At 39.4% G+C, this 25,160-nt stretch overlaps 1 protein-coding gene across 9 annotated transcripts in view; it reads left to right on the top strand.

The window, feature by feature from the left end:
• Positions 1-25,160, top strand: part of esrrga (estrogen-related receptor gamma a) — a 162,220-nt gene that overhangs the window by 120,256 nt on the left and 16,804 nt on the right. For 7 of the 9 annotated variants that reach the window (XM_042214267.1, XM_014340141.2, XM_042214261.1 and 4 more), the window contains 2 exons: positions 10,586-10,696; positions 13,459-13,641. In XM_042214267.1, coding sequence (XP_042070201.1) covers positions 10,586-10,696; positions 13,459-13,641 — 294 coding nt within the window. The remainder of the gene's footprint in view (positions 1-10,585; positions 10,697-13,458; positions 13,642-25,160) is intronic. The other 2 variants (XM_005915037.2, XM_005915038.2) reach the window with 1 other exon arrangement.

Genomic DNA, 25,160 nt, shown 5'->3' with positions numbered 1-25,160 from the left:
TTAAAAAGTATAAAAATATAGCTGTACACATAATGAAATCTTGAAAGACAAGAACCTTGTCATTATTGTATAAACACCCCAAAGGAAATATGAAATTCAGGAAACTTTTCACTGTGAGCTTCAGAATTATCCAGAAGTTTCTTTTTAGTGTAGAAGCGCTCGACTCTGCCGCTCTCTTTCTTCCACTCACACTCACTCACAGAAGGAGACACACAAACACACACACTCCCAACAAGCTGCTGTCGTAGCGTTTGTTCTCCCAGTTGATCTGACGTAGGCAGAACCTATGTCTCATCTCCTGTTTTGTCTCGAGTATGTGTATGTGGCCACAAACACGCACACACACGTGTAATAGCATGTATTATTGGCAGTTTCACCAGTCTCGCAGTTTACACAGCTGAGGCTGCATCCTCCTGCTTTACAAAGAAACCACATTTCCCTCGTCTAAAAAAAGTCACACAAGGCAATTTATTTATATTAACATTTTGCTATTAATACAACAGTTTTAAGTAATTTTTTTTCATCTATAGTTTGTGTAAAAGTTGGAATCTAGGAAAAACAAAACCAGATGCACTGACGTGCTCTTAAGTCTCATAGATAACCACTTATGTTATTGTAAAGGAATGTGCTATATGTAGCCGAGGGATATTGTATCGGTGTTTTTCTGTCCCAAGCAGGGAAACAAATAGCTGCCTTTTGTTGCCTCTGCCTCCGTACTCTACACACATATATCATGCACACACACATCGGCCCACATATCTATACATCAACATGACAGACCACAGCCACCCCATTTGTTGTGCAATGTGTGAATTTAATACAGGGGTTTCTCGCTCTACATATGAATAAAGGTCATTTGGAAAATTGATACATCCATTTCCCCCTATTTCCATGTTTTAATTCCTTTTGAACCCTTGGGAAATTTGAAATGATCAACAGCTATATAAAAGAACTGAACATTTTCCTTCACCTTAGTTTTACTCTGCTGGAGGTGTTCTGTTAAAATATACAAATTATTGTCATTTTTAAAGAACTAGTAAATCTTGCTGATTTTCTCAAATTTTCCACTTTCCATTTTTTCCCCCTTGAATTTGGTCAAGATATTAAACGCATCATGACCCATACTTTGTCTGGAAAAATTTACTGAAAGGACTTTAAAGACTTAAAATATTAACCATGCAATATCAGGGAAAAAGTTGTGATTTCCTATTGCTAAACTATAAAAGAAAAGTTTTTTACTTTGTGAAACCTTGTGAATATTTCAACCTTTATGTTATTTCTTGTTTTCCTTCCAAAAAATGTGAGTTCATTAAAGAGTTTTCTGCATAATGCACATATTTAGGTCTAGTAAGTCTTCTCAGCATTTCAGAGCATCAAAATTAATTAACATAATTAATCTACCCAGGTAAGCATCTTAATAAATCGGACAATAGATCTATTTCATATACAAAAAACACTAATTTAGGAGCATTGCCTACCATGTATCATACTGCCCTTCTGGCTGTAAGCAGTGTTACTGCAAAATTGCATAGATATAAATGGTAAGTGGCTAGATCAGTTAGTATCAGGGCTAACTATAGTTGTCAGGGGCTAGCTCACGGTAGAAAGGTGAAGATAAAGTGGTAAGGGTGGAGTGGGCAGGAAAACATGGAGTAGTGTGTGTCTTTCTGTGTGTGTGGATACTGTAGTTTACCCCTAAGGGCAAGATCAGCCTCAAATTAGCTTTGTCGCCCTGGGAGACAGAGAGGGTGAGATGAAGAGCAAGTGAGGCAGCAAGGAAGTGCGTGTGTTTGTCGGAGACTGAGAAAGAAGGAGAGAATAGGGGCCAGAGGGTCAGTAAACCAACTCCGAGTTGAGTTCTTTCTTTACATGTTCTCTTAAACACACACCTGATCATGTGAATACACTCCCACTTGTCCGTGTAAAATATTGGATTTTCTCAGCCACCACTGTGAGGACAAGAGGAGGCGAGGAGTAAGCGAGCAGGGGATAAACTGAAGGAAGGAACAAATACAGGGCACCCACCCACCAATATGTAGCAGCTAATTTCTGGAGCAAGGCAATTAAATGGCCTGGTTACATTATGAGAACTACCCCTCTGGCAATGGCTGTCTGTCCATTTTTAATGAGGTCATAATGATGCGTCAGCTGAAGACCAAAAGGTCATGAGGCGGGACTTAAATCTGCCTAGAGAGAGGGGAGTGGTAGTGAGAGAACAAGGGTGTGATTGCAGGTAAAAAAAAAAAATGTATAAAAATTAACATATTAAAATGAAAGAAGGTTGAAAGAGATTTTTAACAATCCCAGAAGGTTTTGTTTTATTTAATTAAATCTGCAAAAAAGCAACAGTAATTACAATGTTGCTGTCAGTTCTTACCCTCCGTGCTCAAATGGCAAGGCAAGACCGACTTAATGCATTCAATATCAGCAGTAATGCATAGAATGATCGTGAACAGCAAAACACAGATCAGACATTTGAACATGAAACACTTTGGCAGAGACACACAACCCAGGAGCCAGCAATATTCAGTAGGCGTGCATACTGTACATATGCTCATACTGACAGATTTGCTCTCTTACAACAGCAGCTTTGATGATGCCACGTCTGATGAATCGTGGTTAAACAGACAGAATGTGTTGAATCCAAAACCAAAGCCTCCATTTCTATAATGCCATTAACGGCCAGCTGGATTCAGATGGTGGACTACTAGAGGGACAAGTCCACGGACTGCAAATATAAACCTTGGCATAATGCCCCACACATGCACATATATACACACACATTAACAATCTGTGCCAACTTTGGCCATGCTCCCCACGGCCCCTAAGACCTAATGAGGGAGATCGGGTGGAAGGCCCCAGTCTGTGAGGGTGTGTTTGGTGTGGGTATATGCAGCTGGTGTAGTGTGCATCATAACTCCCCTCACAGCTCAGTGATCTTGACTGCTGCTGTCCAATTTCATCACTCGACACATATGCATTTATACACACTGTGCTGAAAACAATTGGCTGATAAACATATAAAGATCATTTCTTTAAAAAAAAAAAAAGACTCGTTCCTTGAAAGATGCGAGTTATTAAAGGTTAAAAAATGATGAAATGACCAGGAGCAGTTTAAGGGTCAGTGAATAAACAGGATCGTAGAAGAAGCTGAAAAAAACAATATAAAGGATGCAGAGTGGGTGATGGAGAGAGGGAATGAGACAAGAAGAGAGGGGAAACAAAGGAGGAGAGCGCCAGACAACTGGTGGCGTCTGGTGTTCCCCTTGGGAAACTTGTAGCTAAATCTGGCCCTGTAGCGTCTGTCCTGCATGAGTGTGTGCGAGTCCGTGTGTGTGCAAATGGCATCTAGTTGCATCCCAGCTAGAAAGGAGCGATAATGGAGATGGTGTGACGAGAGATCTGCCTAAGTGGTCCACTTTCTCTCACGTACACTTTCTTTTTGAGGAGAGGGGAAGAGAGGAGACCTTTGACCTTTGTCAAACCCTTCATTGGCATCATTTTTTGCCATCAAACATAACTAAAACAAAACTTTAACATATGTACGATTTTAGCCCAACCCACTACCCAAAACCCTCAAGAAGAAATACACAAAAATAAATAAATGAATAAATACATACCTACATTCAGTGGAATAATAAAAACGCAAAAGTCAGATAATATGCCATTACATTGCAAAGGACACCAGTTACATTGGACATTAATGACTCCCCAAACAAAAACAAAATCTTCAGTGTCAGATAACATTTTATGATACACAAATTTTTATTTTTTTTATTATTTTTTTTATTTTTACAAATCCTATCACTTTGATCTGATCTTCACATCAGCTCATGCTTGATGCTCATGCATGCCTGACCTATTAGAAGGTTAATCAGATACATTTTGGCTATGTCACAAAGTACTTTGCATTAAAAATAAAAAAAAGACTGTCTTTTAAAATGATCCTTGAACCAGCAGTAGATGCTTCTTCATATAGTGCCAGTTTCTGTCCAAAAATGCTGATGTCCTTTTGGCCAGTTATAAAAAGTGTCACATCATCAGCATATAGCTGACAAGCTCACTGTGATTATTACTTCATTCGCAAAGGTCAACTCTGGACATCCCTGCCTGATGCCTCTTTGAATAGGGACAGATCGGTTAAGTCCTTCCCCCACTTTTACAATAACAGTGGTGCCTGAATACAACAACCTGATCCAAATAGTCAAAGTTTTGCCAGAACTAAAGACCTCTAATATTCTAAATAAATAATAATGATCAACTCTGTGAAATGCCTTTTCCTGATCCTGGAGTTTAAACAAATCAAAAATGTCTTAATTTTCTGGATTTCTCAAATCCAAAAAATCCACATCAAATTATTCATAATAATCCATTTAGGAAATGATGTTTAATTGACATGATTGACGTGTAATCTTTAAGTGTGTTACATAAACACATTTAACACAAATTTTACAGTCTGTACATCGGAGTTAATCTCATCTGCAGTTCTTTAGCTAGTCGAGACCTCTTTTTTGGGTAGCAATGTCAGAGCTGCCCTTGACTGCAGCTCGGTCTAAACAGTCTATCAGAACTTCTTATAGCTCCTTTTTCCAGCATAGTATAGAATTTCTTCTGAAATTTGTCAGGAAGCCCATCAACCTGAGATGAACCTCAAGTTCATCAAAAGAAATGGTGGTCCCCTGGAAAGCAGCAACCTGCCTAAAGCCTTCCGTCCATTATCCCAAGGCCTGTTACCCAGATCTCCAAGCTTCCACTGTATTCTTGTTGAGTTATGAGCATAAACATTTGTGAGTAAAAATGTCTTATCCGTTGAATGTACTTTCGTTACTTTCACCACTTGGGTCCTACCCTACTCCGCTTCACACATTGAAGCATGTATTAAAATGAAGAAAATAAAACTGCTACAGCCCACACTAAGATTAGTGCCATAACTAAGAAAACACTGCCCCCTCAAACCAATTCCTCCTTCAGCTTCATTATCTAATACGCTGTGTTTCCTCTAAAGGATCATATCATTGTTTTTATTTCCACTAAGCTCGGCTGTTACTGCTCGCCTTTCTCTATCCTTGCTCCCATTGATGTTTAATGTTCCCATTCTTAAAACATTCATAACAAGCAGAAAGAAGAAAAAGAGGATAGTGAAATGCTTCCAAGAGAACACCACTTTCTGTGCTCAGGACTTTTTGCTGTACTTTTCTTTAATTTTTCCTCCTCAATTTAGTCACTATCTTTTTCAGATTTAATCTTTTTTTTTGGTTTGTTCAGCTGTTCACAACAAACCACTCTCCTTATCTTTGGAAGAGATTTAATAAATCAATCAACATCTGGAAAAAGTCTAGCTTTGACAGACTGTCTGCCAAAGATTTCATTGAAAAAGCAGTTGATATGCTGTAACAAATGTGTGACTGCTCATCCATCAGATACAATGTTGGAAACATGTTGTCTTCCTCATTTTCAACATTCAAAAAGGATGCAGTTATACCTCGATTCTGAGGCACACCTGTCATTGCTAATCTCTGGCTATCACCTTGATTTTCTTCCACTGCTCCTCTCTTGCATTTCATCTCATATGTCTGTTTTCAGTGTGTGGGGGTCCTTTGTGCAGACACGAATAGCATTTGTGTCCAATGTCATACTATACATAACATTTCATACTGGCAAAGCTTTCATAAACCGGCATTTTAATAATTGACTTTGAAAGATACCTCCAGAGTCTGGAAAAGAGGCATTCAGGTAGATGTCTCAGAAGAGACTGAATGCGCTGTAGTGTGACGTCTTTGCAGTGGAAACAAACTGTTCTAAAGCCACCAGCGAACTTTCCAAAGTGGGTCAGCTCTTTTTCCAGCAGTTCATTAGGGATGACACCAGAGACGGTAATTTGTGTTGAAGGCAAAAATAACGGTGGAACAAATCACTGAAGATAAATTTTTCCTACGTTCAAGGACGGCATGTAAAGAAAATTTGTAAAAAAGACACATTCCAAATGTCCCAAAATCACTCAGCAGCTTGTTTATTTTATTATCCAACAGTCAAAGATATTTATTTATGTAAGAGGAATATTAGTGACAGAAGATGAGAACACAGCCTTAAAAAGCAAAAATAAAGCCACGTTTTAAGGATCTCACTCGAGCTCACGCACGCTCACAGATTCACACACCAGTGACAGCCACCTGCCCACTGCCTTGGGCAATGCTCTTCTGATCTGTTCTGGTCGAAACAAACATCACCGCACACACTTTTCTCCCAATTTTCATCACGTCCATTTCGCTTCTTTATTTTTATTTCTTACATTTTTTTGTTTTTTTTATTTGAGCAGCATAACCTGATTTTCTGATTTTCTGATGTTGAAGCATTGGAACATCAGTTACATTACTTTGTAACTTTGTAACTTTGTAACCCAATTGTATTGAACACATTTCAGATTTTCCCTATAGGTTTATAGTGATAATAAAAAAAATGTGATAATCTTCTTTTTTTTTCACATTTCCTTTAGACGTTTTAGTCTTTAGGACACTACTAGCCCTGATTATAAACATTACTTGACTGTAGGGCTTAGGCTTTAACCAGTTCTTAATACTTGATCATATGTATCACACTATAAAACACACACTAGATCTATACAGGTCTGTTGTCTTTCCCAGTCAATTCACTGAGACGTTCTTAATCCTACGTAGGGACAATCTTGGATGTCATTTCATCAACACTGCAGTTTAAAACACACAATAGGTCAGAGTCAGGGAGAGGGTGTTCAGCTTTTTTACAGCTTTAAAATTACTACCACTTCTATCATTCTATACTGTCCTCATCCAGTTTCCTTGTGTCTTGACTTTTTCAGCGTTCCTCTATTTTTTATTTTTTTTTGTGATGCCTCTTTCTCTTTCTCAACCAAAATCCAGATATTTTATTTGTCTACCTACTCCTCTCTTCACTTTGTTCCATACCTCTCACTTCTTTTCCTTCTTTCATTCTCTTATCATGACATTGATCATCTGAAATCAATCCACATTGTGTTTTTCTGTCCATCCTCTTTTGTTTTTTCCTCTGTCTTTCTCTTGCATGCACACTTAGATGTCAAAGGCATTTGGCTCGTAATCCTTCAACTGTTCAAGAACACGCACACATTCGTTGACACAGAGTGACGCCAGTGCAGTGTAAAAATCTATGCTGATGTGATCAGTGCAGATCGTGCTATTGACAGACAGCAATATTCCCACGATAGGAATGATTCACCTTCATCACTGTCACAGAGTCAGTCAGTTGGGTGTGTATATGAATGTGCACAGACTATGACAAAAGTGGTATAATCAGGGCATGTAGCTTAACCTACTGTATTTTGAAAAGGTAAATATGCAGTATTAATTGCGCAGTTTCATGTGCATCTGACATTCATAACAAAAATTTTTGTGATGCAAAACAAATTGTGGTATTTGTTAGATACTTGTTTGTGTGTTTGAGTGAAAAGTTGTGTGGTTGGGACTTACTCTCTCCTTCTCCTATAATTTCATAGCCTGTAAACTACTTTCTTCCCTCTGTTCCCCCTTTGCTACACTATTTTGTAATAATCGCTTAATGTGTTTTAGCATTTATTTATTCAAACTCAATTTTTCCCAATTCCCATTTTACTGTTACTGCTCTTCCATGCCCTTGCCCTTTTTTTTCTATATGGATTAATTCTTTTTCTGATCGCTAAATTTACGTTCCCGTTGCCTTTTTCCCTCTTCCCTCTCTACCCGTTTCTTCTTTCCGCTCTCCACATTCCTTTCCTCCTCTCCCCTCTTGCCCATTCTTTATGATTTGAAGGCTCATTTGTTAAAAGGAGGTAGCCCACTCTCACTCTTCCCCTAGCTTCCTCTTGTCTCTTTTTTGTGGGCTTTGGAAATATAATTTTCAATTTTTAATTTGATTCATTTAGATTTGATCATTAATCAGTGCTGAGAGAGAGTTAATTTGGTGGAAAATAGATGAGGTAGTTAGAGAGGGCTCTTTATGAAGTGAGCTTAGCCCAGCACTGGGTCTTTTAGGTATATGGGAAAGAGAAAGAGTAAAATTAAGAGTCTGCATGTAAGAGTTTATATTATGTACAAGAGAAAAAAGCCTCAGTGTAACTGAAAGTAGTTTGAAAGTGTGACAAGACTAGCAGTTTCTCCCAGCCTCTGTTACATTCAACTTTTCTGGTTTACAGCACACATCAGACAAATTGCAAACAAATTACATAAGAAATTAGTATCTGAACTTACAACCTAATGTTGGTTTATATAAAAATACAACATACTGTGATGTAAATACATTCGCAAAGCAACATACCACATGTGAGTATCTGCCCTTCTCAGCTGATGAATTACATTTTTATGTAAAAAACAAAAGAACAAGACAAAAACAACAATACTAAATACAGAAAAAGTACTTAATCTTAGAATCTAACTGCACCGTGTAATAGCACTATCTGGGCAGAAATTAATAAAGCTTATTGCTTTTTGTTACTGTCCTTGACAGGGAAGGACACGATTGACCTGGAAACTGCCTTAGTTAGTTTAACTGCTCCCATGAGTAACATAACATTCAGTTTTCTTCTGCTTTAATATTATGCTGCTTTCTTACAGTATATTACTAGCATGGCTAGTTATACCATAGTTATGTATGTTGTGGTGATTTGCACAGTGTCTTTGTGCACTGCGGAACAGGCAGAAGTTACAGGTGTTTCATAAATACACACAGAGACACATGAAACATTTTCCCCAAATCTTTTTTTTTTTGACAGAACCACAAGTTTTGTGTTAGTCTGTTTCAATATGTCACTATATTATGAATCTGTCATCTCGAAGCTTTAAATCACTGACATGCTTCTTTTAAGCTATGTCCCATTTGTTTCATTTAGTCAATAATTTTCTCTCATCCTAACACTTACCTTTTTCCTGCCCTCTGTTTCTATCAGCCCCCATTTATTTTTTCATTTTTTGGCCAACCACTGATGCAGGTAGCAGCTGAAAAAGCTGCTTGTCTGGACTTACCTAAACACAACATAGATGTGTGGGTTAGCGAGGTGTAGACATTGTATAAGTGTGTATGTGCTAGAAAAAGCAAAGAGTGGGTGTGTGAGTGGTTTGTACCCCCTGGTGTTAAGAGTCTCTTGACCGTTTGCTGACACTGGCCCCCCCACTGTACCTGGACTGTCAGCCCTTCTGTCTACCTGTCCCTGTCTCAGGCATTTTCACACATACACACAGATGCATGTAATGTTCAGTTCACTGGTTTGACTACTGCCTGAGCTCATTACAAATTTTTAAATGAATATATTTCCATGTGCACTCATGCCAACATGACATATTTGGAATAAAGGTAGTCTTCAAAACGTTCAAATAAACAAACTCATATAAAACAGGAGAACATATCGACTTACAAATGCACAAAGATGCTCCCTGACATTTTTCTCCTGCTGCCAATAGAAGTCTTTCTGTTAAATCTCTTGAGGTTTGTTGTCATGAATGTGGTCAGCACATTTTTTAGAGGATTTAAACGTCTCTATGTGAGCAAATCTCTCTCTTGCTTTCACACGCCTATTGCTTTCCTTTCCATCGTCCATCCTTTTTCTCTCCAACTTCTTGGATGGATGGATAGATGCACAAAACTGAAAGACTGCCAGAAAAATGTGTTTAACATTATTTACCTAATTTACATGCTTTCACTATACAGTTCAGTCTCTTTTCTAATACTTTGCAGTTTCCCCTGCTCTCTGTTCACCCTCAACATAATATGGTTTGGTATATCACAGCATCCAGTATATTTTATGGTGCTAGTGTGCGCTAATGTTTAAAATAAGCCAAAGCCTTTAAAATTGTGAGTTTAATTCATTGTATAAAAGTCTGATTACTAATTTAATATCTAAAAGATGAGATACACATGGTGGGCCTCATTCTGCAGCCATTCTAGTAATTAATTTTGTATCTCCTCCTAAAGTTACTAATTTTATTGCTTAATAGCAGAAGCCTAGACTCATCTAAAGATTTGGCATCCTCTTAAACCCTCTTATCCTTTCCTTTCCTTTCTTCTCCTCTCCTTTCCTCTTCTCTCCTCCTCCAGGGTACATGACACCTCTGTCTTTCTTATCCATCTTTAAGTGGTAACCACGGTAACATCCAATCCCCTGAGAGATAGGTCTAATTAAATTAGGACTCCTTTGTGTCAATTAATTAACGAGACAGAGAGGGAGACAGCAATAGAGAGACCAAGATTGGGCAAGAGACAGTAAAAGAGTCGGAAAGCCAGAGAGTCAAAGTGAGCAAGAGGGGCCTTCTACTCAAATGGCTTCTATAAATTAGTCTTGTTGTAGAAGAAAAGGAGAAAAAGTGAGTTTAGCAAGCCTAAGAATAACAAAAGAGTGAATACTTAACACGTACATACATACAGACCCAGCCTTGTAAATCAAAGATCCATCTCCCTCCTCCTTTTACTATCTGCTTGCATAGAAGGCGATGCGAGTCTCATTTTTCTTGCCATCATTAACTACTCAAAGAGATTAAAATCTGTCTTTATTTTTTGTGTAATGTACACTATATTGATACATACTTCTCTCTGTCATTTCTCACAGGTGTTCGTCTGGACAGGGTTCGCGGTGGAAGACAGAAGTACAAACGCCGGATAGATGCAGACAACAGCCCGTACCTGAATCCACAGCTGGCTCTGCCCCCCAAGAAGCCATGTAAGAAAACACACATGCAAAAAAAAACAAGCTCTGACTACAAACAGCATGTAAGATGGTGCTTTTCTCTACAAAGTTGACGTGGGATTTTCAAGGACACATGCGTGCTGACTTTAACAACTAGATGTGCAGAGGATCTGATGTCGTGTGTGGAAGAAACTACAAAATGACGGGCAACTGACTGCACACAAAATAATTTTCAACAAAATATCGTATTACCCTAGTAGACAGTGCTCAAGCAATAACCAGGAGTCATTGTTTAGAGCCCCTAAGTGAAAGGAATTGCTTTTCCATCAGTTTCTGTCCTAATGGAAACAGTTGGCCAGTAAAAACATTTCAACTCACACACACACATAAACAGAAACACAGTAGTGAGAAGCCCATCTGTTTGGGACCATGTTTATCTCCCTGTTTCTGCTGCTACCAGTTTGGGATCATAACATTTTATATGTGTAATATTTCACCATAAAGGTATTCATTTAGCACCGGTTGGATTGGCTGCAGTTTTTTAAAGAATAAAACCGAAGCCAAAGCCTGATGAGTAAAAATTAACAAGGGAAAGAGTGAGTGAGAGTGACAGAGAGACAGGTAGAGACAGAGAGGGAGAAAGAACGAGTCTAAACAAGGCCGTTTCTCAGAGAGAGAGGAGGGAAGAGGGGTGAGAGAAAAGGAGGGAGGGAGACCAGCCAGAGCCCTAATCCGGATTAAATCCAATCTGGCAACCGCATCAAACTAGAGTTAGCTCTCTAGCTAACCGTCTGCCTCCACACACACGTCACACACACACACACACACCCATATGCAGTGCAGATTGAGCAGTGTTTAGCAGCTTGGTCCCCAAAGCCCATTTTGCTTAAAGCTGGAGCATATTCTGGTTTAGGCCAATATGCTGAATGGCTGCACAACAGCTTACTGGGACTTTTGCACTACTAATCATTGAAATGATGGGATAAAGTGAATATGTGTACACTATGTGTGTGTGTTTGTACTGTGTGTGTTTGCTTACACAAAGCACCTGTGAGCTATCTGAAGGCCTTCCTTGGCAGGCTATTTAATTTAAAATTATATTTAACTCTTTTTAGTCTTGTTAAACTATTCTTTTCAGGCATCATAATTTGGAAGAGAATACAGGAAAAAAAATATGTATTTAATCTGTGCTATTTACATCTGTTCCATAATATGAATGATTATTTTCATGAAGATAAATCTGTCCAACTTAAAATCAAATTTGCACGTTTTAATAAATACATTACAGTTAATGTAGACTTACTTTATCTCTCTTGTTCATTCTCTCTCTCACACAGTCAATACACACACGTTGTGTCCCTCTGTCTCTCCCTCAGATACACTCACACAGCCTATCTATCTGTTGCCCAATCCCTAGCTTCAGCGTCCCCATTGATTGTGTGAGAACAGAACAATAGCCCAGGGTTTGGAAATGGGCTTCCATTGATTCTAATTAGGGAAACATTAAATAAGATTTACCCACAGATACTGCAGTATATGTATACACTCACACACTGTGTATGTGTGGGTGTATGTAAGAGAATTGGGGGTGGTGGACAGTGTTAGATCAATACACAACTCATCCCCACAACTCTCTTTCACTCTCTCTTGCTGTTTATCTCTATCTAGCTGTCGCTCTCTGGACTCCTCCTGTCTGTCTTTTACAATCTATTCATGACTCACTTTCTACCTTTCTATCTTTTCCCATTTTTTCATTGCTAATCTTGCTCTCTTTTTCTATCCTTCACTTCACTCTTGCGCTTCTATCCTCTGTTATTATTCCCATGCTTGATTAGTCAGTGGATTAATTTGGAAGCAGGGTATCAGTCTGTTACTAATGGGCCATAGAGGTCTCATCACCACATGTCACCATTACCGGCTGAGCCGTTTGGCTTTCAGTGTTATCTTTCCCTGCTGTATGTATCAGTGAAACTTCTTAAGACTGTCTTACAAAACAACAGTTTTGGGCATCTTGGATCAACTGGCGGTAGAAGGCTATAACCACTGGAGAATCGCTTATATTTAAAACATTTCAATACCTTGTTTGATTTTTTTTGTGCAGTCCTTTTTTATGTTTTGTGCTAAACTCTAAAAAGGCTTTCAGATAAGATCAACACTTGAAATTTGGTGTTTTTGAAGGAATAGTGTGTTTTTGGCAGATTCAAGGGTTGAAAGGTTTTAAATTTATGCTTATTGCAATGTGAACATCTGAAAATTGTGTGTTGATTTCATACTCCTAACGTTTCACACTCCTAATGTTTCATACTCCTAACGAGTCTGAATTTACATCAGATGCTTCATTTTTGCCTATGGGAATACAGACAGGTGAGAAATTAAAGGGAAAAAGAGCATCATGTGATATATTGGTCCAAAATCTGCAATAGTTCTTTAGTGGGATGACTCCAAGGTGAAAGCATACGATTCACATCATTTTACGGAACAATTTAGAGACCTAGGTGATCATTAATTTGCAATCACTGTTCACTCCATGGGGAGATGTGGTCCCAAACAATGCAAGCAAAATGCACCCCCTATCAAAATAGATCCACCAGTTCTCCTTCATTTGTCCACTGTGCGTGTTTGTCTTAAATATAGCTTAAGACGCATGTGTTACCAGCAGGCCATAATATGAGATTTGCACATGACCTTTCATATTTTTGTACCGGACTGGGGTGAAACAACTTGTAGCCTTACACGACAAAAATTCACCATTTCTCTGTCTCTGTGTCTTTCTCCTTGTCTGGTGGTCATGTCAGTTGCCTTTGGCTGCCTTGCAGATAACAAAATCGTATCTCACCTGCTGGTGGCTGAGCCAGAGAAGATTTATGCCATGCCGGACCCGACAGTACCAGACAGCGACATCAAGGCCCTGACTACGCTGTGTGACCTGGCGGACAGAGAGCTGGTGGTCAACATTGGTTGGGCCAAACATATTCCAGGTAGGGAAAAAGAAAATTCTCCTGTGCCCTTTCTCTCACAGGTTCATTACTAAAAGCGAGGAATTTAAGAATTCAATCTTCTTCAACTAACTTAAACTAACCTCTTTTCTCTCGTAATCTGATAAAATTTGGAGCTGGAGTACAAGATCGCAAAATTAACATAATAACTCAAGTGATTCAAGATGAGGTCTATGGCAAAATGTTTAGCTTTTGTTTCAGCGAATAAAAACTTATTGAACAAAACTATGCTGAACATCCATACGTACATACACAAAAGGACTCAAATATATGCACAGGCACACATGTACGTTTGTGTGTGTGTGTGTGTGTGTGTGTGTGTGTGTGTGTGTGTGTGTGTGTGTGTGTGTGCAGCTTTCTGTATAAAGCGAGCGAAGCGCAACGATTGCTTGGCGGAGGAGAGAAGATGGCGTGATTAGATGAACGAGGAAGGCAATCCACTGCTCACAGAGAAAGATAGAACTCTTCATCTTCCCTGTGTGTGTGTGTGTGTGTGTGTGTGTGTGTGTGTGTGTGTGTGTGTGTGTGTGTGTGTGTGTGTGAAGTGAACACCTTATGAAATCCTCACTGTTTACAGCGCTGAACACCTATCTAATACTCACACTCACACCAAGCTCACACAAACACCCATACATGTCCACACACAAAGTGATCTACTGTTCACTCAGGTTGGAAAGGATTGTCAGAAAGAAATACGCCTCCTCAACGTTCTTTATCAGCCTCTCACACACACATGCACACAAACGCACACACACACACAAAGAATAGAGTCAGATAGACCTGTTAACCTTTTTTCAGCCATCTTGTTCCACATCTTGTCGTGCATGTGTGTGTGTGGTGACTCTCTGCAGGTTGCACATGTGAACACACACATGCACAAGTCTTTGCTCTCCATGGTACAGTAATTTTTTTAATCAAATTGATGGAGAGAGACAGAGAGACAAAGAAAAAAAAGACAGAGGCAGAGAGAGGGGAGGTGAAGCCAATTTATGCTTCATGATATGGCTGCGATGTGCCGCATACACACACGCGCACACACCCATACACGCACACAAAGGCTGCTAACAGTGGTAACAACGTGTCAAGGCAAGCGCCAGGCAGCTAATTTGAAGTCATTAGATGTCTGCCGTACTGGCAACAATTTGTTACGCTCTCACACACACAAACACACCCAGAAAAACACATCACATACACACACTGAGTTAAGAGCCGTCTGTGGATAGCGAGGAGCCTAAATTGTAAACTAATTTAAACATCACTCAGCGTTAGAGAGGCTGCCTGCAAGACAGGCCCCCGGATAACAAGGCTAGGGTACGCGCGTTTGTGTGTGTCAGTGTGTGTGTCATGTTTGACACACACAATCACCCGACGTTAGAGACTTTTGACACCACACACGCACATATTCACGCATATCTCTTTGATTGGTTCTTTTATTCTAAGACTTATGTGTGTGCACGCTGATTTCCATACTGATATGGCCTTATGCAAACATTTGATATGTCATTAGGAGAGGAAAATGAGGTTTCAGACACACTGAGTGTATCTGGTTATCCCACAAGGAATCATGCGCGTGTACTTCACAGATCCGCGTGTTTCAAAGAGAGTGATGAAATACGGGCAAATATATAAACACAGATGTGCCACATAAGGCTTTTTTGCTGATTCAAACGGTGACAAGACATAGACAAATGACTCCAAACGTGCACACATTTTCATACAGTGGTACGTGAGCAGGAAACGGTCACACTCTGAAACTGCGGGCCTGTGGAAATATCAGAAGTTATTATTCAGAGGCCATGAAAGGCCTTACCGTCCAATATGGATTAGTAAAGCGAAGATCTCATTTTAATAGCTCTCAAAGAGACAACTCCAGTTGCGTATTAGGCTACATGTCATCGTCAAGTGTGTATGCGTGTTTGAAGGAGGAAAGAAGAGTAGTCAGGTGAGAAGAGCGGGGGAAGAACAGCAAATATTTAAACAGGAGCAAATGAGAGAGTGAATTAAAAGAAAGAAAGGCCATTCAAATGAGCCATTTATCTGTCAGTAGAATTAGTCTTTTCATCCTCTTTTCTTTCTTCTTACTCTCTCTTTCTCTCTGTCTTTCTCTTTCTCTCTCTCTCTCCTTCCATAATAGCTAAATGACTACCGGGCAGTCATACTAGCAGCTCTTATCTAGACTCATGAACACAAAAGAGCGAGACAGACAAGCGAGCACTTGACTTGACGAAAGAGCAAGGAACGAACAAATGAATGAATCAACGAATGAGAGCTAGAACCTATAACGCCGTCTATTTTAACAGAACTAGAGGCCTTGCCATTAGTGCTTTTTTTTTCACAATCCCCCCTCCCCTGTTCTGTCTTTATTCACGAAAGAAATTGCTCTTGGGCCACCCCCCACATCCCCTCCACTATTCTCTTGCTTCCCTATCTCCTCTAACTTGCTCTTTCTTTTCTTACAGTCTTTCTTCCTCTTTTTCTTTCTTTCCCCTTTCAATTTTGACACTCGGGATAAGCAGTCTATGTGCCAGCAGTAGCACGGCATGATTGAGTTGTAAAAAAATGGGGGATGGGAGGTGAAGAGGGGTTTGCCATCGGTTCGTTTATTTAATCGGTCTTTATGGAGATAGAGAAGAAGGGGTTTGGACTTTGGTGGTGATGGAATAACAGGTGAGGAACACAGGCCTCTTCCTTCTTGTTCTGCATACTTTTCTCTTTTTCTTTTACATTCACTGTCTTTAATATGTCTCTTTATTGTTTTTTCCCTTTTCCCCCTCTATTCCTCTTATATGGATTTGGAGATGAACTTGGGGGTTAAAACACTGGTGTGAGCGTAGTTGAGGTTCAGCTGTTATCACATTCGCAGTGTGCTTTAGCTTTTGTACTTCAAAAAAGCTATTTTGAATTTATATATCAAGCGTAATGAATCTCTTAAAGTAATTTTGTACATTAATTATATGAGTAGGCTTATTCAAAACAAATAACACTGTGTAACGTTTACAGCTGAAGCCAATAACCACTTGAGAAAATTTTGACTTATGCTCTTTTTTTCTGTTTTATCCCCTAGTAAGTAACATATTCCTTCTTCCCTGCTAGTTATTACAAATGGACATTTATTTTATTTTTTCTCTTATGCCCTGTTCTTTAGTCATTTATTGCAGCTGTTACCAGACTTTATTTCATTCTTGAGAGATGTTTGATTGCTCTCTTTATTTTCTTTTTTCTGTTGTTCTATGTTGATGATTATTCAAAATATAATCTTATTTATACAACTTGCCATACCGAAAGTATTTTAGTAATTGATTAGAAACGTACACAGGTATAATAGTGGCAAAGTTCAGGTGTAGAATAACACATGCGTTGAAAGAACAGGAAATGGGATGTGAACAGTCTAGATAACCTAGATACTCCCAGAGAGCATTTAACACAATACTGTTTTGACCCATTGGCTAAATACCCCACCCCCCCACCCTTCCCTCTTAAAACTGTCCCGTGACGTCCTCCTTTTGCTCTCTATCCCTCTGTGTCTTTCTGTCTTTCCCTCATTTTCTCCCCCTCCCTGACCTGACCTCCCACCCTCTCTCTCTGTGGTATTCTTAACCTCTTCATTATCAAGTCACCATCATTTCTCAACCCCTATCCCCTCCCATGGTCCTCTTCTCACAACCTCCCAGCCAGCGACCACTGACTGGAAGGCCAGTGCTCGTTGGTTTTGCTTATGTGTTCAGATTGAGATGATTATCCTGATCGCTATTTGAAATGTGCCTCTCTACAAACGTTGACATATCGCAGTAAAGCAGCCAAAGAGGAAAGTCGCCCTCAGATTTTGTAGCCAGTGTTCGTTTCTTCTGGTGTTTCTCTTTTGGACATGTTTTAAATGGTTTTCACTTAGAGATTTAGCCAACCAGTCGAGCAGTTAGCCGTTCTGTCTGTTAGTTAGCCAATCAGTGAGTCAAGTAACTACACAGCCAGTCAATCAGCCAGAGAGGCAGCCAGTAGTCAGCAAATATTGATTAATAGAAGTGTCCTGCTCCTTTTAGCAAATCAAATGTTGAGTCTCGGCAGTCATGGGGAACCTTTAGACACACATACATATACACACGCGTACATATGGATGCTTGACTCTGAAACTGCAGCTCACTAAATTAACACTGACACACATTATAAGACTTCACAATGAGCTCTGAAAGATGCAAAACAGCTCTGTGTGCGTGTGCATGTGTGTGTTTGCTCACATCTGTGCGCATGTAGAGTGAGACAGATGTAAAAGCCCAGACTGGTGATGTGATGATGTCACTCTACAGCCCTCCTGATTAAGTCTGGTGATGTCATCAATCAGCAAAGAGGTTGCTCCGCTTAGTAACAGAGTGGTAAATCAGAAGAAAAACAACCCACACAAACAAGTGAGCTCTACTGGCATCAAACTTCTGAAATAATATTATTGCCTCCTTTTGTCCTAATTTCTTCCCTCACTGTTCATTATTGTGAATTCCCTACTACATTTTACAATATTTCTCTCCCTCAAAGATATTGCCCCTAAGATTCCATGAAATAAATGCGCGGAAATACACATGGAAACAACTAGACGCACAAGCAGATATGCCCCCATTCTGTCGGCTAAGGCTAGCTCACCTTGACAGTCACAGCATGGTGGGTGCCTTCTTAAGCACAAACACAACACACAAAAAATACAGTGCATTCACATGGACATACACATATAGCTCACCATACAGACATTATATTTTTTGACAGTGTAAAAGCAAACAGAAATACAGGTGATTTATAACTTGTGCTCTCATTTATTCTCCTAAACCTTCACGTCTTTACGTGCATAACATGATAAAAGGTTATGTTTGTGTGTAAAACGATGACATTTAAAACAAGATTTTTAACAGCAGATGTTTTAAAAATGTTTAATGGTAGAAAACTCTTGCGAATTCCTGAGATTTGCCTGAATGGAGAGTAAACACCAGTGATCTGTAGCCAGAAAACAAAGGTGTTGATACTGGACATTTTACATTCAATCACTAGATTTTGTTCCTATGCTTATAAACTCACTTTAAGTGACAATAAAGACTCTACCCAATCTATATGCTGATGGGGTCAAACTCATAAATATGACTTTATTAGAGTTTGATTTAGATTTAGTATTTGATTTAGTTCATTGCCTTGGTCATTCTTGCCATTGTTATCGAGGGTCTCAGGGTCTTCAGTACGTAATTTTTATGTGTGTTTCTAGTCTCTGTTGATTTTCTCTGAGCTCTGTTTGGCGTGTTTGATTTCCATTTCTGCTCATCCCTGAGCTAGATAACACATTTAGAGGCTGAGGTCTTGGTTTCAAGTATATGTGTTTACTCATGTGAGCGCATGTGTTTGTCTGTTTCGTTGTCCACATTCATGCAAAAGAGTTATCTTATTTTCCAGTGCACCAGCACCATGATTTCCTCTTGCAGCCCATACAAACAAACACATCACTGTTTGCAGATGAAAACAAATATTGATGAAATCAAATTAGGAAAAGAATATTTGATATCTGAGCTTAATGTTTGGATTAAGTTGGGCTTTCTTTATTGGATTAAGCCTGTGGGTATTGGAAGCATGTCATCAATATGAGAGAACAGAGGCGAAACCATTTTCATTTCTTTGTACGCTGCTTTTTTCTTTCTTGCCTACTTGGTTGTAACTTTTTTCTTCTATTCACTTTTGTTTCTTTTCTATGTCATTATGCAGTTTTATCAACTGAATAAATGTTTTAAAATCAAATCACAATTTGAGCCCACAGATCTGCCGATATCAATTAATCTGACAAAGTAATGTGTAAAAAATAATTCTTAAATTAATCACCTTCATATCTGAAGGTTAACCTCTGGGTAATATTTATATACTACAGTATCTTGATGTAATATTAAAGAATCCCTACTATATTTACATTGCAGTAAATAGATATATAGCCATTCTCTACACTGCCACATATTTGTCAACAATGTTTCCATAAAGACGATCCTATGATGAGACTCAAACACCCAGCTTCAGGTGGTTACCTTAAAAACGCACAATAATATGTACATTCACATACACACTGCCATTGTGATAACAACAAATAAAGTCTAAGTCCCAAAATCTGTACTTCCTCGAGCAACCTCTTGGCCTGGCTCAGCGGTATGTCCACAGCGGTATGTCCTTTGTTAAAAGGCCCAGTTAAACTTGTTTACAGTCTGGTAAGAGAAAAATAATCTTTGGTATGTCGCCCCTTATAACAACTACAAACTAGGGGCATGGCCCCCTTCACTGTGAGGTAACTGCCAACACACGGACTATAGCCACAGCTGTCTCCTATGCTTCACCTCCACTAATGTCTTCCTGTAAGGCACACCCCATCCAAGAAGTTTGCGCTCCATTTGCTGAGTAAAACTGCAGTATTTTATTTGTATGCAACTTAGCACTAATTATTAGGAAGCTGTGTCAGTGCGGTGAGTGGATGCTTAAAAACCAGTGGATGACGTCATGGTGGCTACATCCATGTATGTGTCACTCAAAATAAGACCCGAATCAAAAAATGAAGTTGCATGAAAGTAATGGCAGTCCGGAACAAGAAAACTAATAGCAGTGCGTTAAGACTCACGCTAATTTTAAAATTGATGTCTGATGAAAATGTGTTTTTGGAACGGCCTCTCATTACAAGTAATTTTAATTATTGTGATTCTAATTTCTAAAAGGAAAAAGAGTCACACATTTCTTCAGTGGATAGATGGGTTTCAGTTCAAGTAAAAGCTCAGCGGTCCATTGCTGTTTTTTTTTCTTATTAGTTTGATTACATTTGCAAATCAAATTCATTTGTCTATCAGCCTTTGAGACACAGCCCGCAATCTGAGTACACTGACTAATCTGCATCAAATAATATCTGTCACACACAACACACACACGAGAAACAAGCTGCATACATTGGCGCACACCAGCCTGCATACACAAACACTTACTTCCCTGGGCACACAAGCATACGCTTCTAAAAACACATACACATATTCATAAGGAAGCAGTGATACGTAGTGAATGCAGACAAATGCACACATACGCATACATGCACAGTTTTATAATATGTGAAATCAGACGAGCAGTAACAAATAAATCAGCACACCATCTGAGCCCATCATCATCTAAGTCATTATTAGCAAACAGTCAGCTTTTACTACTTTCAATTTGCTTGTGTGTGTGTGTGTGTGTGTGTGTGTGTGTGTGTGTGTGTGTGTGTGTGTGTGTGTGTGTGTGTGTGGTTGTCCAAGAAAGAGAGAAAGAGAGATGATGTGATGTGATATGATATGATATGATATGCTGGCGGGGCATAAAGATAGATGATCATAATTACGCACAGGCCAAACTCCATTTCAAATCATCATCATCCTATTCTATCTGTTGGAGCGCACATGTACACACACACACACACACACACACACACACACACACACACACACACACACACACACACACACACACACACCAAAAGCAATATAAAGAGTTCACACACATACAGGGATCCACTGACACCCACACACACACTTAACACACCTATGCCTGCCACAAATCTAGTGGAAGGAGGGACCGACTTGTCATGGCATCACATTATTTCTGGCGGTTCATGCAAAGTTCACAGACAGGCATGAAATAGTTATTCTCTAGTTCCTCTTTCTGCTTATCTATCCACCTTTCCTCATGGTTTCTGTCTGCATCTTCCATTTTATTCTTTTTTTATTTTCCTATTTGCTGTCCTAATTCTCTCTTTCTCCACCTATCATTGCTCCTTCACTACTTATTTCTTTTCCCTTTCCTACTGCTTCTCCTGCCTTCTCTTTCTCCTCTACTTCCCTTATCTCCCATTCATGTTTGTGTTTATTTGTTTATTCCTTACCCCCCTTTGTTATTCTATTGTTTTCCTTCCTGTCTCCCTTTGCGCTCCTGTTTCTTCCACCTTCCTTCCTCCTGCATCCATCGTTCTTAAATAATGGCCTGGAGGATTCATCCTTTCCATCAGACAATAAGCAGGTGGGAAAATAGGATTGGAGCGTGCCTGTCACCAGCTGGGAACAACTTATGGCCTGTGCACACAACACACACACACACACATACAATAAACACTTTAGGGCGGTCCCTTTGCCAAAGTGTTGGATAACAGTTTTAAAAGGTCATTTATGATGAATTCCGAACAATTCAGCCATATTTGAAATTCTTTTTTAAATCATCAATTTTCATAACGATTCATTAGTTTTGTACTTTTGTTGTTGTTGTTTTAAACATCCAGAGATCAGTCAGTAAACACTGGCAAACAATATGGAAAAATGTGGTTTACACCACTGGTTGACGAGTGGTCGCTTGCAGTCACTATGTAAAATTGGTCAAACAGTGGTATGTGACACTAGACTGAAAATCCCTTTATAATTCCTTGGTTGCAGGGGTTTTCTGTTGTTTATAAGGAAGGTGCAGACTTGTCGGAGATGAATGGTAGTGAATCTTTGAGGCAGTCACCTTCAAAGCAGAATCTGTGCCTTTTAAAAAGGGATGTTTTCCCATTTCTGGTGTGTGTCACACTTTTTCAAGTTTCAAGTCACTACTGCTTGGTGAATCGTTGGCAAGTGTTTGCAGACAAGTTGGTGTCTTCCATACAACCACAGCTATCTGCTAATGCTAATGGCCAAACCGATTTTCATCCAGCAAAAGCCAGCAACCTGCAGCAATCACTTGCCAACCAGTGCCAGAAAAGCAGTGGTTACAAAGGCCTGTGTGACTGAGGCTTGCGCTGGTGCAGAAATAAGACAATGCCAAATTTGCTTTGTTTTTACTCTATGCACATTTGAATAGATGTATTCCCTCCAAAAAGGGAGGATATATGTGCTTTTCTTGACCTTTTGACAAACTCTGTTACCACAAATGTTTTCAGATCTTTTTTTCTCTTTTCTTTTCTTTCTGCTTGAGCACTTCAGTGATGTTTTGCCACTTTTGCCACCTGCTATAGGGCAAATGACTGGGGCCTATGGTCTCAGTGCTTCACTGTGCACAAGTGGATAGAACAGACACACAGGGTAGTAATAATATGTGTATTTTTGTGTCTATTTAATCTTGATGGGATGTTTCATCTGCAGACGGCTATCACAGCTGGCCGCCTTATTGTCTGGGTGAGACTGATTGAGTCAGTGAGTGAAAGTGTGTGTGTCTGTGTGTGTGTGTGTGTGTGTGTGTTTTTTTCAGTTTCGCTGTTAGTCTGCATGCAGGTGTGTATACCAATATACAAGTTTTTGTTTACTTATTGAATAACAAATGTATTTTTATATATCATTATATTTTATATGTATATCTATATAACCACTATAGAGCAACATGGCATTGTGTACATTTGTGTGCATTGTGAATGTGTGCTGTCCATCAAGCCACACACATAGCCGTACCAAACCATTGGCTTGGTTGCTGATGATGACATATGAGTTCCTGGCCCTGGTAATGGCTGTTAAATCTCATAATTACACGCTTCTTTATTGCAATGCATAATGACCCCGCAGCACTATTGGACAATTAATTAAGATTTTCAGCCCAGGCTTTTTCAGGCCCAGATGAGGAGGTGGAATGAGGTCTAATGTTCTTGTCTTCAAGCTACGACATTATGGTATGGTGCTGTAGGAAAGAAGGCTCTGTGTGCATTCGTTTTCATCTTTGTCTTTATTTCAGTCTTTTTAAGTCGCTCTCTCATTCTCTCTGTTCTCCCCCTCCTCATTGCTCCAATTGTTGAGCCCTTCCCTTCGATGCTTGTCCTCAGTGATGATATTGGAGACCATATCTCTAATCTGTGAATGGTAAATTAATCCCTGTGGAATTTCTGGGGTCCTCTCTCTATGGACAGCTACGGGGGATTAGGAAGATAAAATCAACACAGCCTTATAATCTCATATACTGACACAAGGCATGTACAGTACAGGGACCATTGTTTTAAAGCCAATAGTCAGCAGGTTTCTACTTCTTTATACATCAATAGTGCTTAACAGAAAAAAAAAAGTCTGTTTCATGACCGTTAAAATTTTTTACCTCTTTTGAACTCTGTGTTCTTACTGGATATATATTTACGTACTTTTTAAATAAGCATTCATTGTTGCTGTTTGGACAGACAATGGATTTTTTCCAGAGTGTTGCAGGATATTGTTTTGAAAAGATAATCCACCAAAGGATCAATAGACTGTCACAAGTCGTGTAATTGGACAAGCTGAGAGAGTAAATTCAGCCAAATTAGATGGATAGATTAAGTTGGTGGCAATTAGGAGAATAACGTAACAAAAAATAAGTTCAGTTGCCTAATACAATTTCATTGAAGAATGAAGAAATTCATATATAAACACAAGTAATATTTAAATATCTTACAATTTCAACATCATAATCATTTTTGTCCGTGAAAGTGTTGATCAGCAGTTTTATATGTGTTTTGAATTTGTGTGTGCCATGTACAGACATAGTGAGTTGGTGTGTAAGCTGCTCAGCTGTGTGTTCACATGGTTCCCCTGACAAATTTGTGCTCACATGCACATCCTCACAGACACACACACAGAGTGGTCATTCCTGCCGTCATGAGCATTATATTGATGGGAGGAAGGAAAGGTAGAGGGTGAGAGAAAGATAGATGGACGCAATGAAGAAAAAGTTTTTAAATAGGCAAATGAGAAATATAAACTTTGACAATATTGCATAAAGTTCTCAGCATGTATTTCTCCAAGAAATTCTCAAATAGAGCCGACCTCTGTCACTTTAGCGGTGCTCTTCATTCCCTGTGAAGTCAAGAAGGCTTGGCCCTGTGGAACTTGCAGTGTACATGCACACATACACACTCCTTGACATAGCCCTAGTGGAGCTAGAAGTGGGTAATTAAAATGTAAATATTGATATTTTATTATTTGAAATGGCTCCACTGCAATGCTCTTAATGTCACTCCATCTGTCGTCTCCACGGAGACTTGGGGTTGCCCTCGACGACCAGCTGCCCCCACCCAAGCACCCCCAACCACGGCAACAGCTATAACACTCGACAACCATCTCTGTGTTGCAGCATTTCCATTTTGGGTCTAATTAAGTGTTAAATATTAGCACCCGCAACCACAGAGGCAGCTCGCACCACACACATACACACGCTCACGAAACTCATCTCCACTACAGCAATGGTAAGATTTTAAGTGTTAATCTTGCAGTGCTGCTGATGGTGTCTAATGTATGCAATTAACAGTCAGGCAGGGCTGAGGGTTTGGTAATTAGCTGGCTGTTCACACTGATTAGAGGCTACCGCAACCCTATGACTGCTCTAGTCTCTCCCCCAGGCCACACGGAGAAAGGAGGGGGAAAAGAGAGGGGGAGTAAGGAAGGAGAATGAAACAGAAAAAGATATTTTAGCCAACAGCCCGACAGGGCATGAAAGTAAAGGTAAAATGATTTTGTGCGCAATATATGTATCTTAAAACCATATTTGTTATTTGTATATATATA

The sequence above is a fragment of the Haplochromis burtoni genome, unplaced genomic scaffold (assembly GCF_018398535.1).
Source record: "Haplochromis burtoni strain Fernald_Lab_line unplaced genomic scaffold, NCSU_Asbu1 Contig_11, whole genome shotgun sequence".
Classification (NCBI taxonomy): Eukaryota; Metazoa; Chordata; class Actinopteri; order Cichliformes; family Cichlidae; genus Haplochromis; species Haplochromis burtoni.
Note: the sequence above shows the minus strand (reverse complement) of the source record. Positions and strands in the feature narration are given on the sequence as shown.